At 40.5% G+C, this 20181-nt stretch overlaps 1 protein-coding gene across 4 annotated transcripts in view; it reads left to right on the forward strand.

The window, feature by feature from the left end:
• Positions 1 to 19396, forward strand: part of LOC129741324 (ETS-like protein pointed) — a 262248-nt gene extending 242852 nt beyond the window's left edge. For all 4 annotated transcript variants that reach the window (XM_055733047.1, XM_055733051.1, XM_055733062.1 and 1 more), the window contains 4 exons: positions 15574 to 16010; positions 16075 to 16782; positions 16846 to 17003; positions 17069 to 19396. In XM_055733047.1, coding sequence (XP_055589022.1) covers positions 15574 to 16010; positions 16075 to 16782; positions 16846 to 17003; positions 17069 to 17132 — 1367 coding nt within the window. In that variant the 3' untranslated portion in view covers positions 17133 to 19396. The remainder of the gene's footprint in view (positions 1 to 15573; positions 16011 to 16074; positions 16783 to 16845; positions 17004 to 17068) is intronic.
• Positions 19397 to 20181: the final 785 nt, after the last annotated feature.

Genomic DNA, 20181 nt, shown 5'->3' on the forward strand with positions numbered 1-20181 from the left:
AAACGACACGGTAGCGAAGCAGCATCAGCACCTTTAATCTACCCTCACATGAGTTTCAAATATCACACCACACAGCACTCGAGAGGACTAGTAGGAACACTTCCCGTGGGATCCTTCCTTTCGATGGTTTCCACAAGAAGAAAGTCTGTGCAGGGATGCGCTAGCTTCAGAGACAGTGACGGCAAAAAGATCATTGCTGCTGCTGCTGCAACAGGAGCAACCAACAGAGAGTGCCCCGTAAAAACCTAATCAAATAAAGACATCGAATTTCATTCACCAACCAAAAAAAAAACTCCCACCACTTCAAAACCCACCAAAAACTTCGCATAGCATCGGAATCTTTTTCGCTGTGTCGAAACCTTCTCAAAGCAGCACATGTGGTGCGATACGTTTGTGAAAAAAAAAACTAAAAGAAAAAAATCCGGTGCACTGCTGTTGCTGTAACCTTACTTGTGTTGTGTGTGAGAATCTATCCTCCCTCGTCGTCGTTGTCGTCGTCGTTAGTCGATTGGAAGGGAAGCAGAAATAAAACAAAATATCCTGTGAACGAACGAGTAGCTCAAAGCGTAGAGCGAAAAAAAGGAAAAACGGAAGAGGACAGGTGGCTGCTGGTTCCAGTCACTACTGGTTGCACAACTCTCTGTTTAATGTGGAATGCTGCTGGTGGGAGTTTTTTTCCAGAACGATATGCTTCTAATTTTATGATATTTTTCAAAGTTGGTCCTTTGAGCCGGTTAATGAGATTTTGAAGTTCTGACCTCATTATCTTTCAAAAATTGAGAGAAAAGTAACACTACTCTGGTGAAAGTTTATAAAACGTTATGGTCATAAGCAAAAGTTTTGGTCCTTCGAGCCGGATAATTTGTACAGAAAGTTCTCCGCTCATTCCTGCAAAAAAGATTGTTCTACAACTTTGTCCACTTATGACTACACGTGAAGTCGGTGAATTCCAACAAATGAAGAAGAAAACAAGTCTCCTGCGTAAGCTTATTTCCGCTCTCCAGTTTGGTCCTCACCTTACGTTAGCACCCCGTGGAGAAACACAACCAAAACAAGTTGTATACGGTGCGATTTTTTTCCTCTGCTGAGAACCGAAGAACATCGAAAAACATACTCGCCTGCTCTCGTTCGATTCGGAAAAACTTCGGCTCGGCCGAGCGAGACGAAACATAACTGCGAAGCATCGTACATCTCTTTCTTTCGCACTTGTTTCGGCTGGTGCGATGTTTCTCTCTGGCCGGCCGCCCGTCGGCTAGGAAAGAGTCCAGTGAACGAGACTGGCGGCGATCGCTTCGTCGTTTGTCGGCTCGTGGTGCAGCAGTCTTGAAACGGATAGCCAAGTTGGATGAGTGACGTCGTTGTCGTTGTCCTATCATCATCATCATCGTTGTCGACGCCGTCGTCGTAATCTTCGTCCAGTAGCAGTGGTGTCTTGTAGTGTGTCGCAACGCGTTCGTTTTTTGAATAGATAGCATCGGGTTCCGCCGCGTGCGCCACCCTAGAGCAATCTTGGGGCAGGAAGTTCCGGCCGATCGATCGATCGATCGTGTGAAGCAGATCTAGTCTGGGGTTCATGAAGAAAGAGCATCGGCGCCTGTATAAGCAATAGCCGCGGCAGGATCGCCATTGTGTTTAATAATCCGGTAGTTATGGGTCTAAAAGTTCTTGGGGAGTCGAAGTATTGAGGGCAGCAGCAAATGTGTACTTAAGTGTGGATTAAGAAATAATCTAGCCAAAAATGTTGTGCCAAAATTATTCGGTGGAACGACACCAGGCATTGGGCTCTCAGTGATCTCTCCAGTGAATTGTTTTTAAACTAGTGATACTCCCGCAAAGTGGAGCCAATTGTTCAGCCATTTCGGCAAATTGTGTAGTGTGTCGTCGCCGCAAGTCCAGGTGGCAGGCCAAACGGGCTGCACCCTGGAACCGAATAATCAGTACAAAATTTTGTCCACCGGATCATCCGCCGTCCACCATCAGCTACCAACGCCGTCCTCACTGTTATCCAGTATTACCAACAATAACAACAACTACTTAAGCGTTAACAACAACTACCAGCAGCAGCAATCTACGGGCCCCGCAATGGTTCTCCAGAGTTACGACGTTGCGCTGCATGAAGGAGCCAACGTATCGCCGTATGCCGGTGACTACGCGCCTGCCGCACTCCTGGCAACTTCCACCGCCAGCTACTATCCGGAGCTGGACGGTGGCAATCTGTACCATCACCATCACCAAAGTCTGCACCAGCAACAGCAGCAGCAGCAGCAGCAATCTCATCAACACCACCCGCAGCAGTCCCATCACCACCTGCATCAAGGTTAGAATCATCGATGTCTCATCCATCACCTAAGCGCAGCGCAAAGGTTATGGCTCATTTTAGTCTGCGCGCATCCACGCTTCGCTAAGCTCCGCTAAACTGGCTTGAAGGGTTACGAAAAAACGAAGCTCTTTTTTTTTAAAAAAAAAAAAAAGAGCATTTTTTTATTATTTTCAACAGCCGCCGAAGCCCAAAGAATACTCGGCCGCTCCTTTCGCGACTCGCTGCAACTGAACAGTTTTCAATGTCAGCGGATGTTTTTGTGCAATCTCAATACTAAAAGCTATGCGAAGCTTCTGGTACCCCCATCCCATCCCATCGTTAGTCAGTCGGTTAGAAAGATAGTTGGTGGTAGTGTTGTTTTTTTTTTGGTTGGGTTGGTTGGTTGTTCGTTCATTCTTTTTCGCTGATTTCGTTCCATTGTACTGGAACTCGAAACAATTCGGTGTCCAAAAGGTGAATTTTGTTAACCATTCACTAATGCTCGACTTGCGCTAAGACTCAACTAAGTAGGCGCGGAAGATGATCTTGACATCTAATGGTGTGATGATTTCGGATTTCTTGCTTCATTTTTCTTTCTAATATCGTGTATGGTATCATCCGAAAATCACTCACTTGAAAATGATTAAATTAATTCTGTTAAACAAAAGACCTGCAATCTCCGGCAAGCTGTTGATTTACACATCCAAACAATCATTAATCAGCCACAAATTGGAACACATTTGGCAAATTATGAATTCGCATCAACACTGAAATCCATATGTTTCACTAGCAAACTGCACGGAATCCAAAACGAATCAAAAACGAAAACTGTTTTGGGACTTTTTTTACAAGTAAATACAAACTGTTTTGGAAACTTATCTCAACCTTCCACATCTACGCTTAGCAGGCTACGTAATCGATTGTTAGTGTGTTTATGCAAGTTATCAATCGCTCGAACAACATTCGAATATGCAAAGCCTACTGCTTTTCATTCTTTGAACACAGAAACTTTACTGCAAATTGGATGAGACATAATTTTTCTCTCATAAAAATAGCATTTAACTAGCATTAACTGTTAAACGATGTTCATTGATGATTTTTCCCACCATTTGCCACACTAAACGTATAGATGGACGACGTATGACCGAACGATGCTGCCCGGTATAACTCCAATTTACCAATATCCGGGCGTGGTTTGGTGGGACTACTCCTCGAATTCAAATGAGTAGTTTTCGCTTCTTTTTGAGAATCGATAATCGTTCCATTTAGGAAAATTGAATGCAACCTCCAAACAAACCAAAAACAAAAAACCAATAGGAAGCTACCCATAAACCGAGGCATTGAACACGCATGAAACAATAAAAGAGACTGCAAGCGCGTTTACAAAGCATAATTGCAATTTCCTACGATTTTCTTCTAATGAAATGATTTGGTTTTCGGTTCTGTTTGTTTTGTCGATAATTTCTAAACCTACTCGGATTTTTCGGCCCCTCAGATTAAAGCTTTAGATTTAGAGTTCAGATTCAGATTTCCGATTCAGATTTCGGATTCCGATTTCAGATTAAGATTTCAGAATTCAGATTTCAGATTCAGATTTCAGATTCAGATTTCAGATTCAGATTTCAGATTCAGATTTCAGATTCAGATTTCAGATTCAGATTTCAGATTCATATTTCAGATTCAGATTCAGATTCAGATTTCAGATTCAGATTTCAGATTCAGATTTCAGATTAAGATTCCAGATTCAGATTTCAGATTCAGATTTCAGATTCAGATTTCAGATTGAGGGTGAAAACAGAAGGTTAATCCCTCATTAAATAAAACGTACAAAAAAAAAAAAAAAAAAAAAAAAAACAGATTTCAGATTCAGATTCAGATTTCAGATTCAGATTTCAGATTCAGATTTCAGATTCAGATTTCAGATTCAGATTTCAGATTCAGATTTCAGATTCAGATTTCAGATTTCAGATTTCAGATTTCAGATTTCAGATTCAGATTTCAGATTCAGATTCAGATTTCAGATTCAGATTTCAGATTCAGATTTCAGATTCAGATTTCAGATTCAGATTTCAGATTCAGATTTCAGATTCAGATTTGAGATTCAGATTTCAGATTCAGATTTCAGATTCAGATTCAGATTTCAGATTCAGATTTCAGATTCAGATTTCAGATTCAGATTTCAGATTCAGATTTCAGATTCAGATTTCAGATTCAGATTTCAGATTCAGATTTCAGATTCAGATTTCAGATTCAGATTTCAGATTCAGATTTCAGATTCAGATTTCAGATTCAGATTTCAGATTCAGATTTCAGATTCAGATTTCAGATTCAGATTTCAGATTCAGATTTCAGATTTCAGATTCAGATTTCAGATTCAGATTTCAGATTCAGATTTCAGATTCAGATTTCAGGTTCAGCTTTCAGATTCAGATTTGAGATTTCAGATTTCAGATTCGGATTTCAGATTGGATTTCGGTTTCAGATGTTTAGTTGTTTGCCCTTCCAGGAAACTCCGTCGAAAATTGTAAGTTTTAATTTTTTTTTTTTTAGTTTTTTTTACTCAAATTTATCAAATCATACTTGAAGAAGAGCTTAAATTAAAATAAAAAAATTATACATCTTTGATTAGAATACACAATTCTGAAACATTTACACGGAAAACTTAAAATTAGAAAAAAAAATTTAAAGTCAGAATTTTAAGACTGAATTTTGATATTGGTTTGGTAATTAGAATTCGGATTTCTAAATCGGATTCCGAGCCGGTATTTGAATTGAAATTCGAGTCAGAATCAGAATCCTGAGCCGAAATTCCGAGTCGGAAGTCCAAATCGAAAGCTCGGGTCGAAACTCTGAGCCGGAGTTCTAAGTCGGAATACTTAGCAGAAATTCTGAATCGGAATCCTGAATAAAAATTTGGAGTTGGAAATCTGAATTGGAATCCTGAATTTTCATTCTCGTGTCGAGAGTTCTGAGTCGAAATTTTGAGTTGGAATTCTCAGCCGGATTTCTGAACCAAGTTTCTGGATCTGAATTTTAAATACGAATTTTGTTGAGTCGGAACTCGGAGTCTATATCTATTCTGAGTTGGAATTCTAAGGCAGTACCTATTATAATCTGGAGTCGAAATTTCGAATAATTCTGAGCCAAATTCTTAGTTGGAACGAAACTCTGAGTATTTAGAGGAATTGGTATTTCTTTTACCTCTTCTTCTTCTTCTTATTTTACCAACATAGCCAACACATGTAAGCATCCTGGAAAATGAAAAGACTTGCGTCCTTCATTTATCTTATCAATTTAATCTCTGTTACATAAAACATGCATTGCTTAGATAACTACGGCCAGGCCAGCCATGTGGTAAATACCGCAAAAGATTCTGACTTATACACCTGCAATATAATTTGAAAATTGATTCACTTATCTATTGGCTTTGTATATTAAGAAAATTATACAATATGAACGTTTATAATAGTAGAAAAGTTTGAATCTCACCCCAAATAAGTCCTCGTTGTTATCGACTAGAAACCTCTTTCTTTAGTCCGGACCGGATCCCTTCTATAGTTTGGCAGGGCAAGAGCTGGTGCTCATCTGATACCTTTAGCACTTAAGTTTCTGGAGCCACTTTTCCGCTTCCCACATTTCACGATTGTATTCAACTTTGCTATTATTATTATTTGAATTTTGATCTCGATTATTTTAAACAACTTTTTTCAGCAGGAACAATTTTTCCACGAAGTGAATTTTGTGACGTCCTTCCAAGTCATGAATTTAGCTTTGATTTTTTTTCTTTACGCAGATTCAATTATCCTAGGAAAAAAATATCTGAAAGTGACAAACTGAAAAGTCACAGCAGGCCACAAAACATGCACCTGCAATCACATATGGGAAACATAAACATCACCAAGAACATTTCTTTTAACAATTTAATTTCCTGTTTAAAAATATAACTCCACTTTAAATTAATAAAATCACTCCCGCCTATTGCAAGCAACACACTATTATGGAGAACCAGTTTGTCGTATTTCGATTTACTATTTCTTCGATTTCTTACACAAGCCGACATTTTTTTTCCTCTTCAACCACCCTCACGGTTGAAAAAATGGATCCTTCCCGAATTCCAGAGAATGCCATCCTTAAAATTCTTATTTTCAACTGTTCATTCATTTGTAAATCGGGAACCGAAAAGCTTTCTTATAATCACTCCGCGTATCAAATAATCCAAACATGATGGCGAATTAACAATCTGTCTCCCAGCAGTACCGCAAATATTCTATCGCAAGGTATTGTACTCCCCCAAGCAGGTTTCAGCATTCTGAAGCAAAGCACAAAATACTCCGGGAACTTTCGCTAATCACTTATTCAATCATTTTCCACTGTATTGTTCTAAAATTTCTTTTTCAATTTTAATATAATTAAAACAATTAATGAATGAAAACAAAAACACGTTCGTCGCCCGAAAGTCATGGCTTACTCCTCGGAATTTGTATTGATAAAAAAGTTTAGAAGATTTATTGTTTTTACAAACATTTCCCCGTTTTCCCATTCAAGTTCAATAATGTTAAATCAGACAGAATACGATCAATTTTAAGCAATTTTGATCAAATTTTGTACATGAATGCTTCCCATTTTTGTTAATTGATGCTCCTATACAAAATCAACATTAGGTACCAAACTAACTTTAAGAAGAGGTTTACAGAAGTGTTGATGTGAATGATGAGATAATTTATAATATAGATATCACATTCTTGTTTAAAAAAAAATCATCCCCTAAAGGACAAAATGTTAAATTTTCTCGCAAAAATTTGTCTGATCTATTTTATCCTTAGGTATTTGTAAAAATACAGTCCCGATAACGGCATTTCTTAAAAAAAAACTAAAGTTTTGTATTCACTCCAGGATAAATGCTTGAATATTGAGGCGAAGTTTTATGTTCGAAAGTTTCGAAAATATCCGTCGCTGGATTGCTTCCATCTCAAAAGTTCACCCAATCTACCGGGATTTAAAATTTGTTTCAACTTTTGATGACAGCAAAAACACGTCCTCTTCACTCGGCCACAGCCTACCAAGTCTATTCACAAATGAATTTTAATCTAAAGAATAAAAAAAACCCGATGTAATCAAAGGTGTAGCAAAGCACACCAAATTAGCTAGTTATTAAATAAAATTTTCTTATTGTTCCAATCTGTACACAATCTTCAGCGTCTTAACCGTTTTGAACTCACCTTTTGTTTAGTTTCCTATTATTTTGTAAATCGAATTGTCCTGAAGCTTTTCCTGTTATCTTTTTCGATGTGAAACGGATTGATTTGTCAGTTTGAAATATTTCAATCCCGTGGCAAGAATCCGACGAAGAAGAAACTTCCAGCTGGGCTCAGAGAGACTTCGTGGTGTTGAAAAGCAATTTCCTTACCGGAGGTAAATTTGCTAAATTTCCTTACCGCCTTGATTCATTTGGTGACAATTTTCCTTTCGCGCCGCATCTTGGAAAAGGAACGATTTCTGGAGAATTGAATAAAATAAAAAAAAGGGAAAACACAATTGCAAACCTGTTCTGATTCGCTAGGACCTTTGAAGGAAGAAATATTCACCCCGACACCACCCATAGAGGCGGAATCCCCGAACCGGAAATGAACCGAAGCTTACTGAATTTATTTAGAGGGTAACGAGAAAAAAAACTCGCGGAGACAACCAACAGTAGGATTGAGTGAGGTTTGTTACATCCCTGTTGCCTGTCGCCTAGTAGCCGGAGGAACAAAAAAGGGCGGAAATGACAACCGCGGCTCACTTTTTCGCGCCATTCGCATCACTTCGTTGCTGCGTCGTTTCGAAAATTTCGTTTCACAACCGATAAGCGCTCACACAACAGGTAACTGGATTACCGTTTCGTTCGACGGGATCATCAGCCTACTATGACCGAGGAACGAACGAACGGACGGACGGACGACCGATGTTATCAATCTGCATCAACGGTTTTGATTTTTTTTCATCTCCCAGTGAGCGGAAATCGCGTCCGCTACTTTCTGCATATCCTATTATGCGCGCTAGAATGCCGGACGGATATTACACTTGCTTCCGATCCGTCGCCCGCCTTCTCGATAACCGGCCTACATTATTGGCGAACGCCTTGTTCTCACGCATCTGTGTCTGCAACTTCAACTTCATTCAACTTTTCTCGGTTGTGGCGCGATTGAGCCGCGGGCGGCCCGGAGTTCATTGAGCTTTTTACAATTTACGCGCTCGCTGCATCCTTTTTTCTGGGTTTTTTTCCCTCCCGTTCTGTCGCCCAATCTCCAGAAGGCAAACGGGCCATGACACCATCGCAGCCTGTTGCGCGCTTTCCATAAGGCGGATTCGATTGACCACCTGTTACTCTTGGTTGGATCGGCTCTTGCCTCTTTGGTCGCACCCTTTGTCGGATGACGGCGTAGAGAATTTCCGAAAATGTTTCGCTCCCTGCCGAAAGTGAATTCCTGGACGCAGGAATTTCTTCCAAACCAGTTGTTTTGTTGTTGGGTTCCTTCGATTGGAAGTTCTACCACTACTTGCACACATCAATGAAGGCTGTTAATTTTGTTGTTTTTTTTTTCTCTTCAAAAGGAAATGCACGCGAAAAATGTCACTTGCGGAAGAAAGCTGAAGATAAAACAAAACATGTAATCGAGAAAAAAGAGAATTTTGCTTAATTGGTCTTGCTGGAGGTTCGGTACCAAAAATGCCTTAAAAAATTACAAACACCAAATTTTGAAAAACTTGTTGTAAACACTTGTCAAATTTGTAAAAATTTGATTACTGAAATTACCTTTGACTTTCAAAACTTTTCAGTGTCATTTTAACGGTTGGGCAATCAATCTAAATTCCTTTAAAAGTAGGAAAATGTTGAGTTTTACGGAAATTTTCTCAAATTAGGGAGAATCTACACGACTCTGCCATTCGGTTTTAAAAACTTACCAGCGTTTTTACAAGGCATCACTCCATCAATAAACAATGAACATATCTCTGGTACTAAATAAATTGCTTTTCAACAGCTTCCAAGTGATCCCAGTCAAAATCAGCTTTCGTCAGTTATCTGAAACACTCAAAACAGAACTTCAGGCCTAAGTAAGATATTTTCTAGTGAATATAATTTTACACGTTTGCCGTTGGGGTTTTATAACTCTCCAGCGTCTTTCCAAAGTGAGATGCAAGTAGATCAGTAACAGATAATGGGTTAAAAACTTCCCTCATAATTTTGTAAATTTGTATTTTCTTAAATTTGTGCTTCCAAAGTTCGGGATTGGCTGAATAATAGTTTCCTAGAGAATCGCTTTCCAATTCTTTGTGTGTGTTTTAATCACCTAACATTGAACATGGAAAGATTAGGAGATAATTTTTAGAGCCTGAATACAGGTCCAGCTTAAAGTGTAGCAATAGTTGAAAACTAGGCGACATCGATAAAAACGATAATTATTACAGATTATTCAACGACACGACGCGTGTGTGTCGTTCGGTCTTTTAATCGTCTTGTAGGCTTGCGCTTAGTCAGATCGACGATCGCTGGTCTGCGTATGCACATCGGCAGTACCTTCGATCTGGGAAGATGCCTTTCATTTCTCTCTCTCTCTCTCGCTGTGTCTCCAATCTCTTTCAGGCGTCCCCGGTCTCGATCTCGCGCTTCGCAAAACAGTTATTATTACATTAAAATTAAAATTAGCTGGGGCTGATTGACTCGCACCCTATCGAGGGGGCCGATCGTCACAGTACCTCGACGGACCTGGTCGCGGTCACCTGGGCACCTCCACGCGATCATCAATCCAATCAACGACCATCGCTGTCGGTGGATCGCAGGAGTTGTCACAAATTTACTTCTGGGTTTCCATCATCCACGGTTCCATTTTTTTAACTTACGCCTATTCGCTACGCGCGGCTTAAACTGATCGATTACGCACCCGGCTGTGGTGAAGTGTTGAGAGTTGCTGCAGATAAAATGATGATATAGCTGCAGCCCCGGAGGATACGTTTAGCCCTCAGTGTGTGGTGAATTATGTGTAATTATGTGCATGTGGTACGGTGTCAATCGATCTACTGGGACGACTGTCGATAGTTCCTGATTGCGGGGCACTTTGGCCAAGTTATCAGATGATCGGTAATCTTTTTTTTTTTGTTCGATACAAGGAAGTTTGCCGCAGGTATTTAACTAGCTACCTGTCGATGTGCGATAGTTTCCGAAGATTGATAAGTCATCACCTCCTTTTTTCCAAGTGAGTTGTTTAAATGATTGAATCAACGAACGAGGATCGGTTGCACTATTTATACAAATCAGCGCTCCTGGTGGTTGGTTTGGTTACCTTTTAACACTAATTCTTTTGAAGTTCTGTAGTGATTTCTCAGTTTTGAAGAAAGTTTCGAAAATAATATCCAGAATAATTAATTTTTGTCACTGACGAGGAAATTCAATCGTAAACCATGTACTCAAGCCTAAAAAGTTGGTTGGTAGGATTGGTAACCTTTTAACACTAATTCGTTCAAAATTAAATCCTATCTGAGTGTGCTAAGTCACTTTTGAAGAAAGTTCCAAAATAATATACAGAAGAGAAAATTATTTTTTGTCACTCACGAGGAAATTCAACCGTAAACCTTGTACTCAAGCCTAAATAATTAGTGATATGAAGATACAATGGTTTTTAAGAGAGAATCCAGTAATAAAGTTCTCAAAGACAGACTTGTTTAGGTTAAAAATTTTTAAAAGGAGTTTGAGTTTGTGTTTGCAATAAAGTTTGTCTGAAAGTTAAACAGATGACAAGAAATCTAAAGTGAACGATGTACTCAAGCGTGAACTGTCGTTAGGAAAAATTTGATGGCCCGAAAGAAAAAAAATTGTTACTATTCGAAATGTAAAAATCTCAGCGATAATTGCAAATGTCAAAACTTTCCTTCTCATTAAACAGAATCACCCGATGAAAGCAATATAATCACCACCAATCGATAAGTACTCATTTTCCGCTAACATTAACGCCTCGGAACCGTGTCTGCCAGACCTAGGCATCTTTAATCGCAACCTCTGCTACTGGTTGGTTGTTTTTTCATTCAGCTTCTTTGACGCTAATGTGTGAGGAAAGAAAAATGGTCCCAATGTTGGTACAATTAATACCTATCGCAGTTAAAAACACGTCGGTGTACGACCATCAACGCCGGACAAACTGCCGTAAAGATAAAAACGATCGCCCTGTACCCGGTTAGTAATAATTCAACGCGTTTTTGAAGACTCTATCGAACCGAATAAACTAAAAAAGTCTTTTAATAAAAGGAACTAAACACCATTAGGAAGAAAGGCAGCTTTTTGGTTGGTGTAGTCCTCCGGTCGGCGAGAACGAAGGTGAAAACTGGAGCAACTTCGCGCAAATTCAACATAACGAGGGACTTGCATAGAGAATTTGTCTTCGTGAGGAGATGTGAGGGGTGCGGCCGGCCACAGAGCCGTGTGAGTTTCCAGTCCAGTGATTTCCACCCTTTTCCGTACCCAGAAGCGGCCGGTAGTTGAAAAAAAGTATCGAGTTCAGGCTTCTGTGCCTCCTCCAAACGATAAAAGTTACATTGGAGAAATAGAATTGATGTCGAATCTCTTTCTTCAAAGAAAAAATTAAAAAAATCCGGACGATAACACTGCTCAAGTCTACTTTTTTAACACTTAATTCAGAAACATAAACGACAACGACGGCAACTGATAATTTTCACAGTTGACTGAACGCCAATGTGTGAGGCGCCCATAGTTTCCCAAACAGAAGCGACTTGAGGGAAAACAGAAGGAGACGAATGAGGAAGCAAAATCGATTATCATTAATAACATACCAAGGAACAAGGCATGAAATCGAGTCCTTCTTCCGTTTACCATATGGTGACGATTTTGGCCCGTTGATTTTAACAGCTTTAGGAATTCACCGCGATTCGCAGTATGCTGATCCCCGAAATGCCCGAAAAAAAACATCGATTCCACCGAACCTGCCCTGTTGTAAGCATTCAAGATTCCAATCAGATTGCTGGGCAAATCGGGAGCTACTCTCGCGCGAAAAATAAATCCGAACCAAGAGCCATCATTCGCCGAAGATTCATCTCCTCCCTCCAAGTCGAGATAAATTGAAAACAAAAAAAAACATGGAAATCCAACAATGAAACAACAACTACAACAGATCGATGAGGGTACTGATCCGATCGTCGAGGGATTCGAGAAAGGCAATAATCTCGCTCGAGCGCCCCTCTGATTGGTCCGGGGAATCTAAAATCGAATCATCATCAGCAGCAGCAGCAGCAGCAACAAATCTTCGGGTCCAACCGAGCGAGAATCGCCGAATCGAAGCTTGACACAGCCACTGCCAGGCAGAACGACAAACAACAATCGGGGGAATGTTGCTGCGCAGTGAGAGAAACGGCACCTAGCCAGACAGCCGTCGTCGTCCCTTTCTTTCTAATGCGATTTCCGCCGCTAGCCTCTCGCGCCACAGGAAAGCGATAGAGATTAGAGAAGAACACGTGAAATTTCGAAGCGAAGAAAAGTACGGCACCACGCCTACTTTGGCGGTGCCGTTTTGCGTCTTTTGTTATCTCGCGGGTTTTCAACCCCCACCCTTCCCGACGAAAGACCGAACGAATGGGGATGCTGGGCGCTCGAAGCATCTTCTTCGGAATCTAATCTGATCTTCCCCCAAAATTGCTCTCCGTCATTTCGTTGTTGCTTTCGGGAGAGGGTAATTATAGTCGGACCTCAGCCAAACGATCAAAGGTGGCCATTTTTCCACCGAAACCAGATTCTGTGCAGTCATAAATGATCAAATGCCGAACTTCCGATTGCTTTGATCTTCAATGGGCAACGCATTCTTACTTTGTCGTCCTCGATTCACATTTTTATTGCTGCAACGACCATAATCCCGGGCCATAATTATGGCAGCGCGAACAGTGTTTATTTTTCGACGTTTTGTTCAAAATTAACCGCTCTAAAGGTCATTGTTGGAGAGCTTGACTTTTTCGGTTGTTCATCGTTCGAAATCAAAGGCCTCCGCGGCCGATCCGTTTGTTTAGGACAAACATTTTCCATACAAAACAGCGCACTATCGCACCAGCGGAAAACGTATAAGAGACCGAACGTTAAATATTGGTCCATCACCGAAACGGTCTTCCTGTCTTCGGGGGATTTCTTTCGATGTTCCTTTTGTGATTTGTTGTTTTATGGTGTGGTCAGTCACAACAATCACAACAAACTGTAGTGCCGCCAGCCGATGACAACTGACAGAGCGAGTAAACAAGACATAATTTTATGAATGAATGAACCTCCTTTGAGAGAGTTTTGTTTGATCAGCAGGCTGAAAAACTTCAACGATGTGTCGACTTGTTGAAACAGTTTCTATTGATTGATTTTAAATGAGAAACGATTTTGGACCAACATTTTACATACATTTATGTATGTACTTCATTTAAATAAGGGGCATTTAATCTTAATCACTGATCCAAAATTCTAGAGCAGATTGCTCAGAATTTATTTTCTCAATTAAAATTTTATTTAAAAATTAGGTTTTCAACTTTAAAGTAAAATTAAATTCAAACTGGAAAAGTTCAAGAATTAATGTTCCAATGCAAGATGCAATCAACAGTTTTCTCCTGAATGCCTCATCACTGTTCAGAGGAGGGGTGGTTTGTTATTAAAACCCCACTTGTCCCCTTGTCCCTCAACCGTCGACATCCGGATCAATTCATCATCAGTCATTTCCGTCCTGAACGAGAGTCAATCTCTGCTGCAGAAGTAACGCTGTCATCTTCATTTGTGAAATTCTTAACTCACGCTTGAGCAGTTGAGTAAGTTGAGTTGTTTTCACTGAAATCCTGAAAAATCTTAGGAAAATAACTAACCTCAACCCATGATGGATGGAAACATTAATAATTTGAATGGATGAAGCTCATCAAAAACGTAATTTCATTATGTTTAGCGTTGTTGGTGTTTTTTTCACTCCTCACTCTTCTAAAACAAAACCATCAGCACCACGAGCGTGTGGCTTCACTTGTCAAAAGTTTGTTTTGAAAAATCAAGATGGAAATAATGTGGGGAAACACACACGCGACTTGTGTTAAAACATTCTCCTACGTTAAAACGGGAGGGCTGCTCAATCAAAACTCAATGTAGCAACACATCAACAACAACAGCGAGCGTGGATGACGATTAGTGTAAACAACCGACGCCTTCAAGATACACAACTAGAAAAAAAACATGCGTAAACGCTTATGTTTATCTTCTGCCCGACGACTGGTTAGAAGAATTAAAGCACGGCGGGTATTTGGCTCTGGCTAATTTATACGAAGAAGTTCATCATTTCCGCTCACGCATTCGCTTGATGCACTTATTCTTGGAATATATGTATTTTTTCTACTATCTCCTTTCTCTGGGCGTGAGAAACTCGCTGACCGGCACACTACCGCAAGATTAGCTAAGCCTTGGTCAAAGTAGGCTTCAATTTCACGTTTTATTGAACCATTCACTTTGGAGTATTTTGTCTACTTTTTTTCTTTTTACGTTTGAGTATCAGGGAATTTTTTACCAATGTACTTCTTGGGAAAAAAAATACCTTCAGCAAGACAAGTGTACCGGCCTACATAGGAAACGGAAATCGATGCATCTCACTCCCCTCTTCTTTCCACCAGTCGCTGCTCCTCGCGACGCGCGGGAAGACAAACTAACTAATTGACCGGGTACTCGCGTCTTCAATTAGAAAGAACCACGCAGCAAACAATAACAATTTTCATATTTTTACGCGTCGTTCGCATAATTGAACGACGTTGAACGTACCTACTGCATATCTGTGTCCGAGGCTATGATGATGACGATGAAGATGATCGTGATCGTGTGTCGGTCCCCCGGTTATAACTTTGGAAACTTCCGTTCGGAAGACAAATAAACATAAACGGCAACAACATTTGATGGTTATTATTTGGGAAACTGTGGAAAATGTTTGATTCTAGCTAGCCGTTTGGGCACGTGTTCCGGAAGGAAGTTGGGCGTTATGCCGTGCGTTTTGAAATCTGTCTTTCGACATTGAATACACATCGATGCTAATGGTACAGGTGTCAAATCTGTCCGTAAGTGAAAAGTGTATAGCTTGATTGTTTTTGATCAACGGATGTTTGAAAACTTCTTAGACCTGAATATTTCTAAACTTTCTTTGAGCAACTGAACGAAGTTCCCTAAGGTCGAGATTTAGGACCAGCCTTTTATTTGTTTAAGCGTAATGTACTAATTGACTCCTATCCTTTCATTACAGGTTACACGTCCCTGCACGATCGTAGCAATAGTTCTCCTTCGCCCCTGTCCAGCCAGCAGACGCAGCAGTCCGGTTCCGGCGGGGGTGGCGGAGGAGGTGGGAGTGGCGGTGGCGGAAATGCCAATAACGGTAGCAACAGCACAAACAACTCATCAACCTCCAACAGTAACAACAACAACAACAACAACCAGAACAGTATGTCTTCGTATCTGTCCTCGATGGCTGCAGCAGCGGCAGCGGCAGCAGCCTCGGCGGTCCGAAGCTCTTCCAATACCAGTGGCAATAGTTCAAATAACACTAGCAGTAGCAATAGTTATGGCACCAGTAATACGCCCTCGACGACCTCATCGTCTACCTCTGGCAACCAGCAGCAACAGCATCCGCACATGAAGGAGGAGCATGAGCCCAATAGTTTTATCAACATTGACGACCTACCGGTAAGATCTTTATCAATTCTTCAGACCCTAGGCAGAATTTCAAAGAAAACTTATCTACCCACAGAACTTCGGTGTCGTACCGGGTCACTATGACGATCAGGACCAGTACCACTCGCTGCCGCAGCCGGAAACGCAAACTCCATCACACGGCTACCTGGAGAACAGCCCGGAATTCTACTCGGCCATCCAGATGGAGCAGAAGTACATGTCCCCCCATTACAAGTCCGGTCCGTACACGAGTCGGGGTGCTAGTCGATATCATCAACCTCACCACCACAGCAGCAGTAACAATAACAGCGGGCCCACCTCCGGTGGTTCAGGAGCGGGTAGCACTGGCCATCATCATCACCATCACCAGCATCCGCATCCGCATCACGATGGGTACCATGAGTACAGCTCACCGTACGACACCCCACCCTTCCAAACGGTGCCAAGCAATACGACGTCACCTCAGGGAGCGAACAACAATGACCTAGCGGGTCACATGGATCCCTGGAGCCAGCTACACCATCCAGGGCAGCACCCGGGACATCCGGGTGCTCATCCGTCCATTTTGGACTTCCAACACCCGGCTTACATGGGCACGACAATGGGCTTTGACAAGACTATGCTCGGAAGCTACGGTACCCAAGGAGGAGCTCCTTGTTTTACCGGTTCCGGTCCCATCCAGCTGTGGCAATTTCTACTTGAGCTTCTCACTGACAAAACTTGTCAGAATTTCATCTCCTGGACCGGAGACGAATGGGAATTCAAGCTGACTGATCCCGATGAGGTAGGTTTGCGAACACTCGCTGTCCAAGATAATTTCAACTAACGCCCTTTCTGTCTCGCACAGGTTGCTCGTCGATGGGGTGTACGCAAAAACAAGCCAAAAATGAACTACGAGAAGCTGAGTCGAGGCCTTCGGTACTACTACGATAAGAACATAATCCACAAAACCGCTGGCAAGCGATACGTCTATCGTTTCGTCTGTGATCTTCAAACTCTGCTAGGGTAGGTTCCAACCTTGCATGCAAGTTGCACAGTGGCGTTCAATTTAGCTTTTTTATCGTTCACAGATACTCAGCCAAACAGGTGCACGAAATGGTCGACCTCAAGCCCGACAAGAAGGATGACGAGTAAACACCTCGACTAAAACTAGTTGGAGAAAGAGAGAGAGAGCCACGACTGGATCTAACACGTGTAGCCCAAAGTATGCTTCATGCTCAAAACAAATCGAACAAACTAACAACAAAATCAACGCATATAACCGAACTCTCAAACTCCCCTTTAATCCAACAAATTCAAATTTAGTGCTTCCATCGAAACCCAACCCAACTCAATCCCACTGTTTTCTACTACTTTGGATTAAGCTGCTCCCCATTTCCCTATTTTAAACAAAAAAAAACAAAACGTTAGAGTCGCTATTCGCCATTTTGTTGTAATATTGCCGTAATCGATTGGCAACAATCCGCTGCAGCAACAACAACAACAACAATTCCAAAACGTACTCTTCCCGAACTGTGTTATAGGCGTTACCTTCATTTTATCACGCGTTCGTCGCTATATATGAAACAATCACCCTGCGCGTGTTGCATTACGTTACGACTCGTAACTGCACGGCGCAGATTTCACGGCCATTTTCCAGAATGAAAGTGAAGGGAGCGCGCGAGCGCTTTGTAAATATGAAAACGAACCAGGCTGAAAAAAAAACAAAACAAAATATACCCTGAATTTACCCAAAAACATACAAATTATTTAAACAATGGTCGCTTTTTAGTTTGTTTATGAAAAAGAAACAAAAAACGTAAGCATGTCAACAGCAACTTAATTATACTTAAAAAAAAAAACAAACGCAGTGTTAAGACGAGTTAACAAAAAAAAATCTGGACCGTTCAAGCTGATAGCAGAAAAAAACTGAAAGCGCAAAAATCAAATTTTACATTTCAATTACACAATTAATAGTTAAAATGAAGAAGAAGAGAAGCAGAGGAGAGCAATCGTTTGTGAAGCTTTTGTGATAAGTTTATCTTTTCATTTATTTTTTTTTATTTCGTAAAACCTTTAATCTAACTACTATAGAATCTTTAGAAAGAAAAAAAGCAAACAAAAAGCTAGTTTTTTTATAAGCAAAAAAGCAGCGCGATAGCAAACCAATGAAGAAGAAAGAGATAGTTGACGGTATTTAGCCTTGGGATTTAGTAAAAAGGCAAAAGCAGTATCAAAACAAACAGAAAAGTTAATTCGTAGAATCATGTGAATGTTCTTAGTTAGTTGGTAATTATTACTATTGTGAATTTTTTTTCTAGTAGCTAGGAAAGAGTAGAGTGTAGGCAGGGAGGAGAGCGAGCGAGCGAGTGAAAAGAGAAAGAGATAGAGCGAGAGTTCGTTGGCTTCGCGCAGTTCTTCCATTTTCTTTAGGGTCTCTTCCTCTACTTCCGATCTCGATTGGTTCGTCGTCCAACAAAACGAGAACAAGGATCATTTCTTTCCGGTCCAACAACAAACGAAAAAGAAATAATGGAAAAACGAAGCGAATGATCTCCAGAGACATATTCAATAGAGGAAAGAAATGAAATCCACAACGGGGAGTACTATTATTTAGAGCTTATTTTCGCCGTTTGTGTAAGTTTTCTGATTTTAAGACCGCGCTGGATGTGGATGTATGTGATTTATTCAGTTTTTCGTACGCAAATGTAGATTACCTTAACTTTATAGAAATACATGTTTAGTCTAAATTTGACCTAGCGCGAAATTCGCTGGTTCATGCGTAAAACAGAGAAAAAGAGAGCGAGTGAGATAACGAATGTGTGAATGAACGAGTGTCCAACTGTGGTTGCATAAATCAGTTTAAAAATAACCCTGTGTAGTAAAATCTAAGTGATCTAAAACGAGAGCAAAAACCGTAATTAATGTAAAAAAAAGTAAGATCAAATTTAAACTAAAACAATCGCAAAAAATACATGTAAATTGTAACTCTGAGATGAATTCCGGTTGCCCTCTCCGATTGTGGTGACGCCAATTTGTTGAAGCCACATGACCTACAACCATACTTGGTAGAGAAACATATAAAAAAGAAACAAATCAAGTAAACTGAATACGGTGCGATAATAAGAAAACGATGGATTTCATCAAGGTATTATTCAAATACTTGAAAACAAAGCAACAAAAATTAAGAGCAAATCGAAGCAAAATTCTGAAACCTGTAACATTGGTAGATTATTTGTTCTCAATTCTCAATTGTACCTAAGCCTTTTTGTATGTTATATGATAATGTGTTTTCATTTTTGGAGTAGCTTCAAAAGTTTCACTGAGATTGCCAAATCGATAGAAGAAAGACGTGAGAGTTAGAAAAAAAAACATGGAGAGCGAGAGAGCGTGCGCGAGATTCATCTGGATTTATAATGTTAAACAAAAAAAATATTTTAAAAAATATGCCCCGATTTATGTTTGATCCGAACTTTTGTCCATTCGAAAGCTGCCTTCCTGCCGATGCTGCTGCCAATCATGGATGGGTCTAGGATGTCTTTCTTTTGAGACGCTTTAAACAGCTGAGAAAACTCCGGTCATCTATTGAAGAACATCTAACTAAAGCATTTCAGCAAACAATCTGAAGCCGTTCAGTCAGTTTCGACGCTCATCGAGAATACCTAAAGGCAGTCATCTGGGACCATTTACTTTTTTACTGCATTTCTGAGATGTATTTTAAGGGTCGCTACCATCTCAGAGGATAATCCATCAGATAAGTGATGCAGCGACTTGTACATAGTCACTGCAATATCATTCCCGTCAACTTCAACTTTGAATCTGCGATAAGGCTAGGATGCTTGGAAGAACGCTATCGATGGAAACTGCAGTCGGAAAAAGACAGCTGCTTTAACTGTTCTTACAGAGGAAAGCCTTCATAAAGCTCTTGGATAATATCAGATGATTATCGAGAAAAATTTTGCAGAGATTATTAAAATAAAGAAAATAAATTCGGGACGTTACTTCACACGAAGGACTTACTAGAGGTTAAAACCTTTCTGGGCACAACAAGCAAGTGACAAGCGACTTCTCAGATGAAAATAGAGAAATTCGCTCAACTGGACTAATTCGGTTGGCTGTGCTTTGTGACAGGTCTATTCCAAACAACTATCGGCCGCCCAAAAGTCTGTAAGATTTGAAATTTTAGGAAAAGAATCTGCTGGTA

The sequence above is a fragment of the Uranotaenia lowii genome, chromosome 1 (genome assembly GCF_029784155.1).
Source record: "Uranotaenia lowii strain MFRU-FL chromosome 1, ASM2978415v1, whole genome shotgun sequence".
Taxonomy (NCBI): Eukaryota; Metazoa; Arthropoda; class Insecta; order Diptera; family Culicidae; genus Uranotaenia; species Uranotaenia lowii.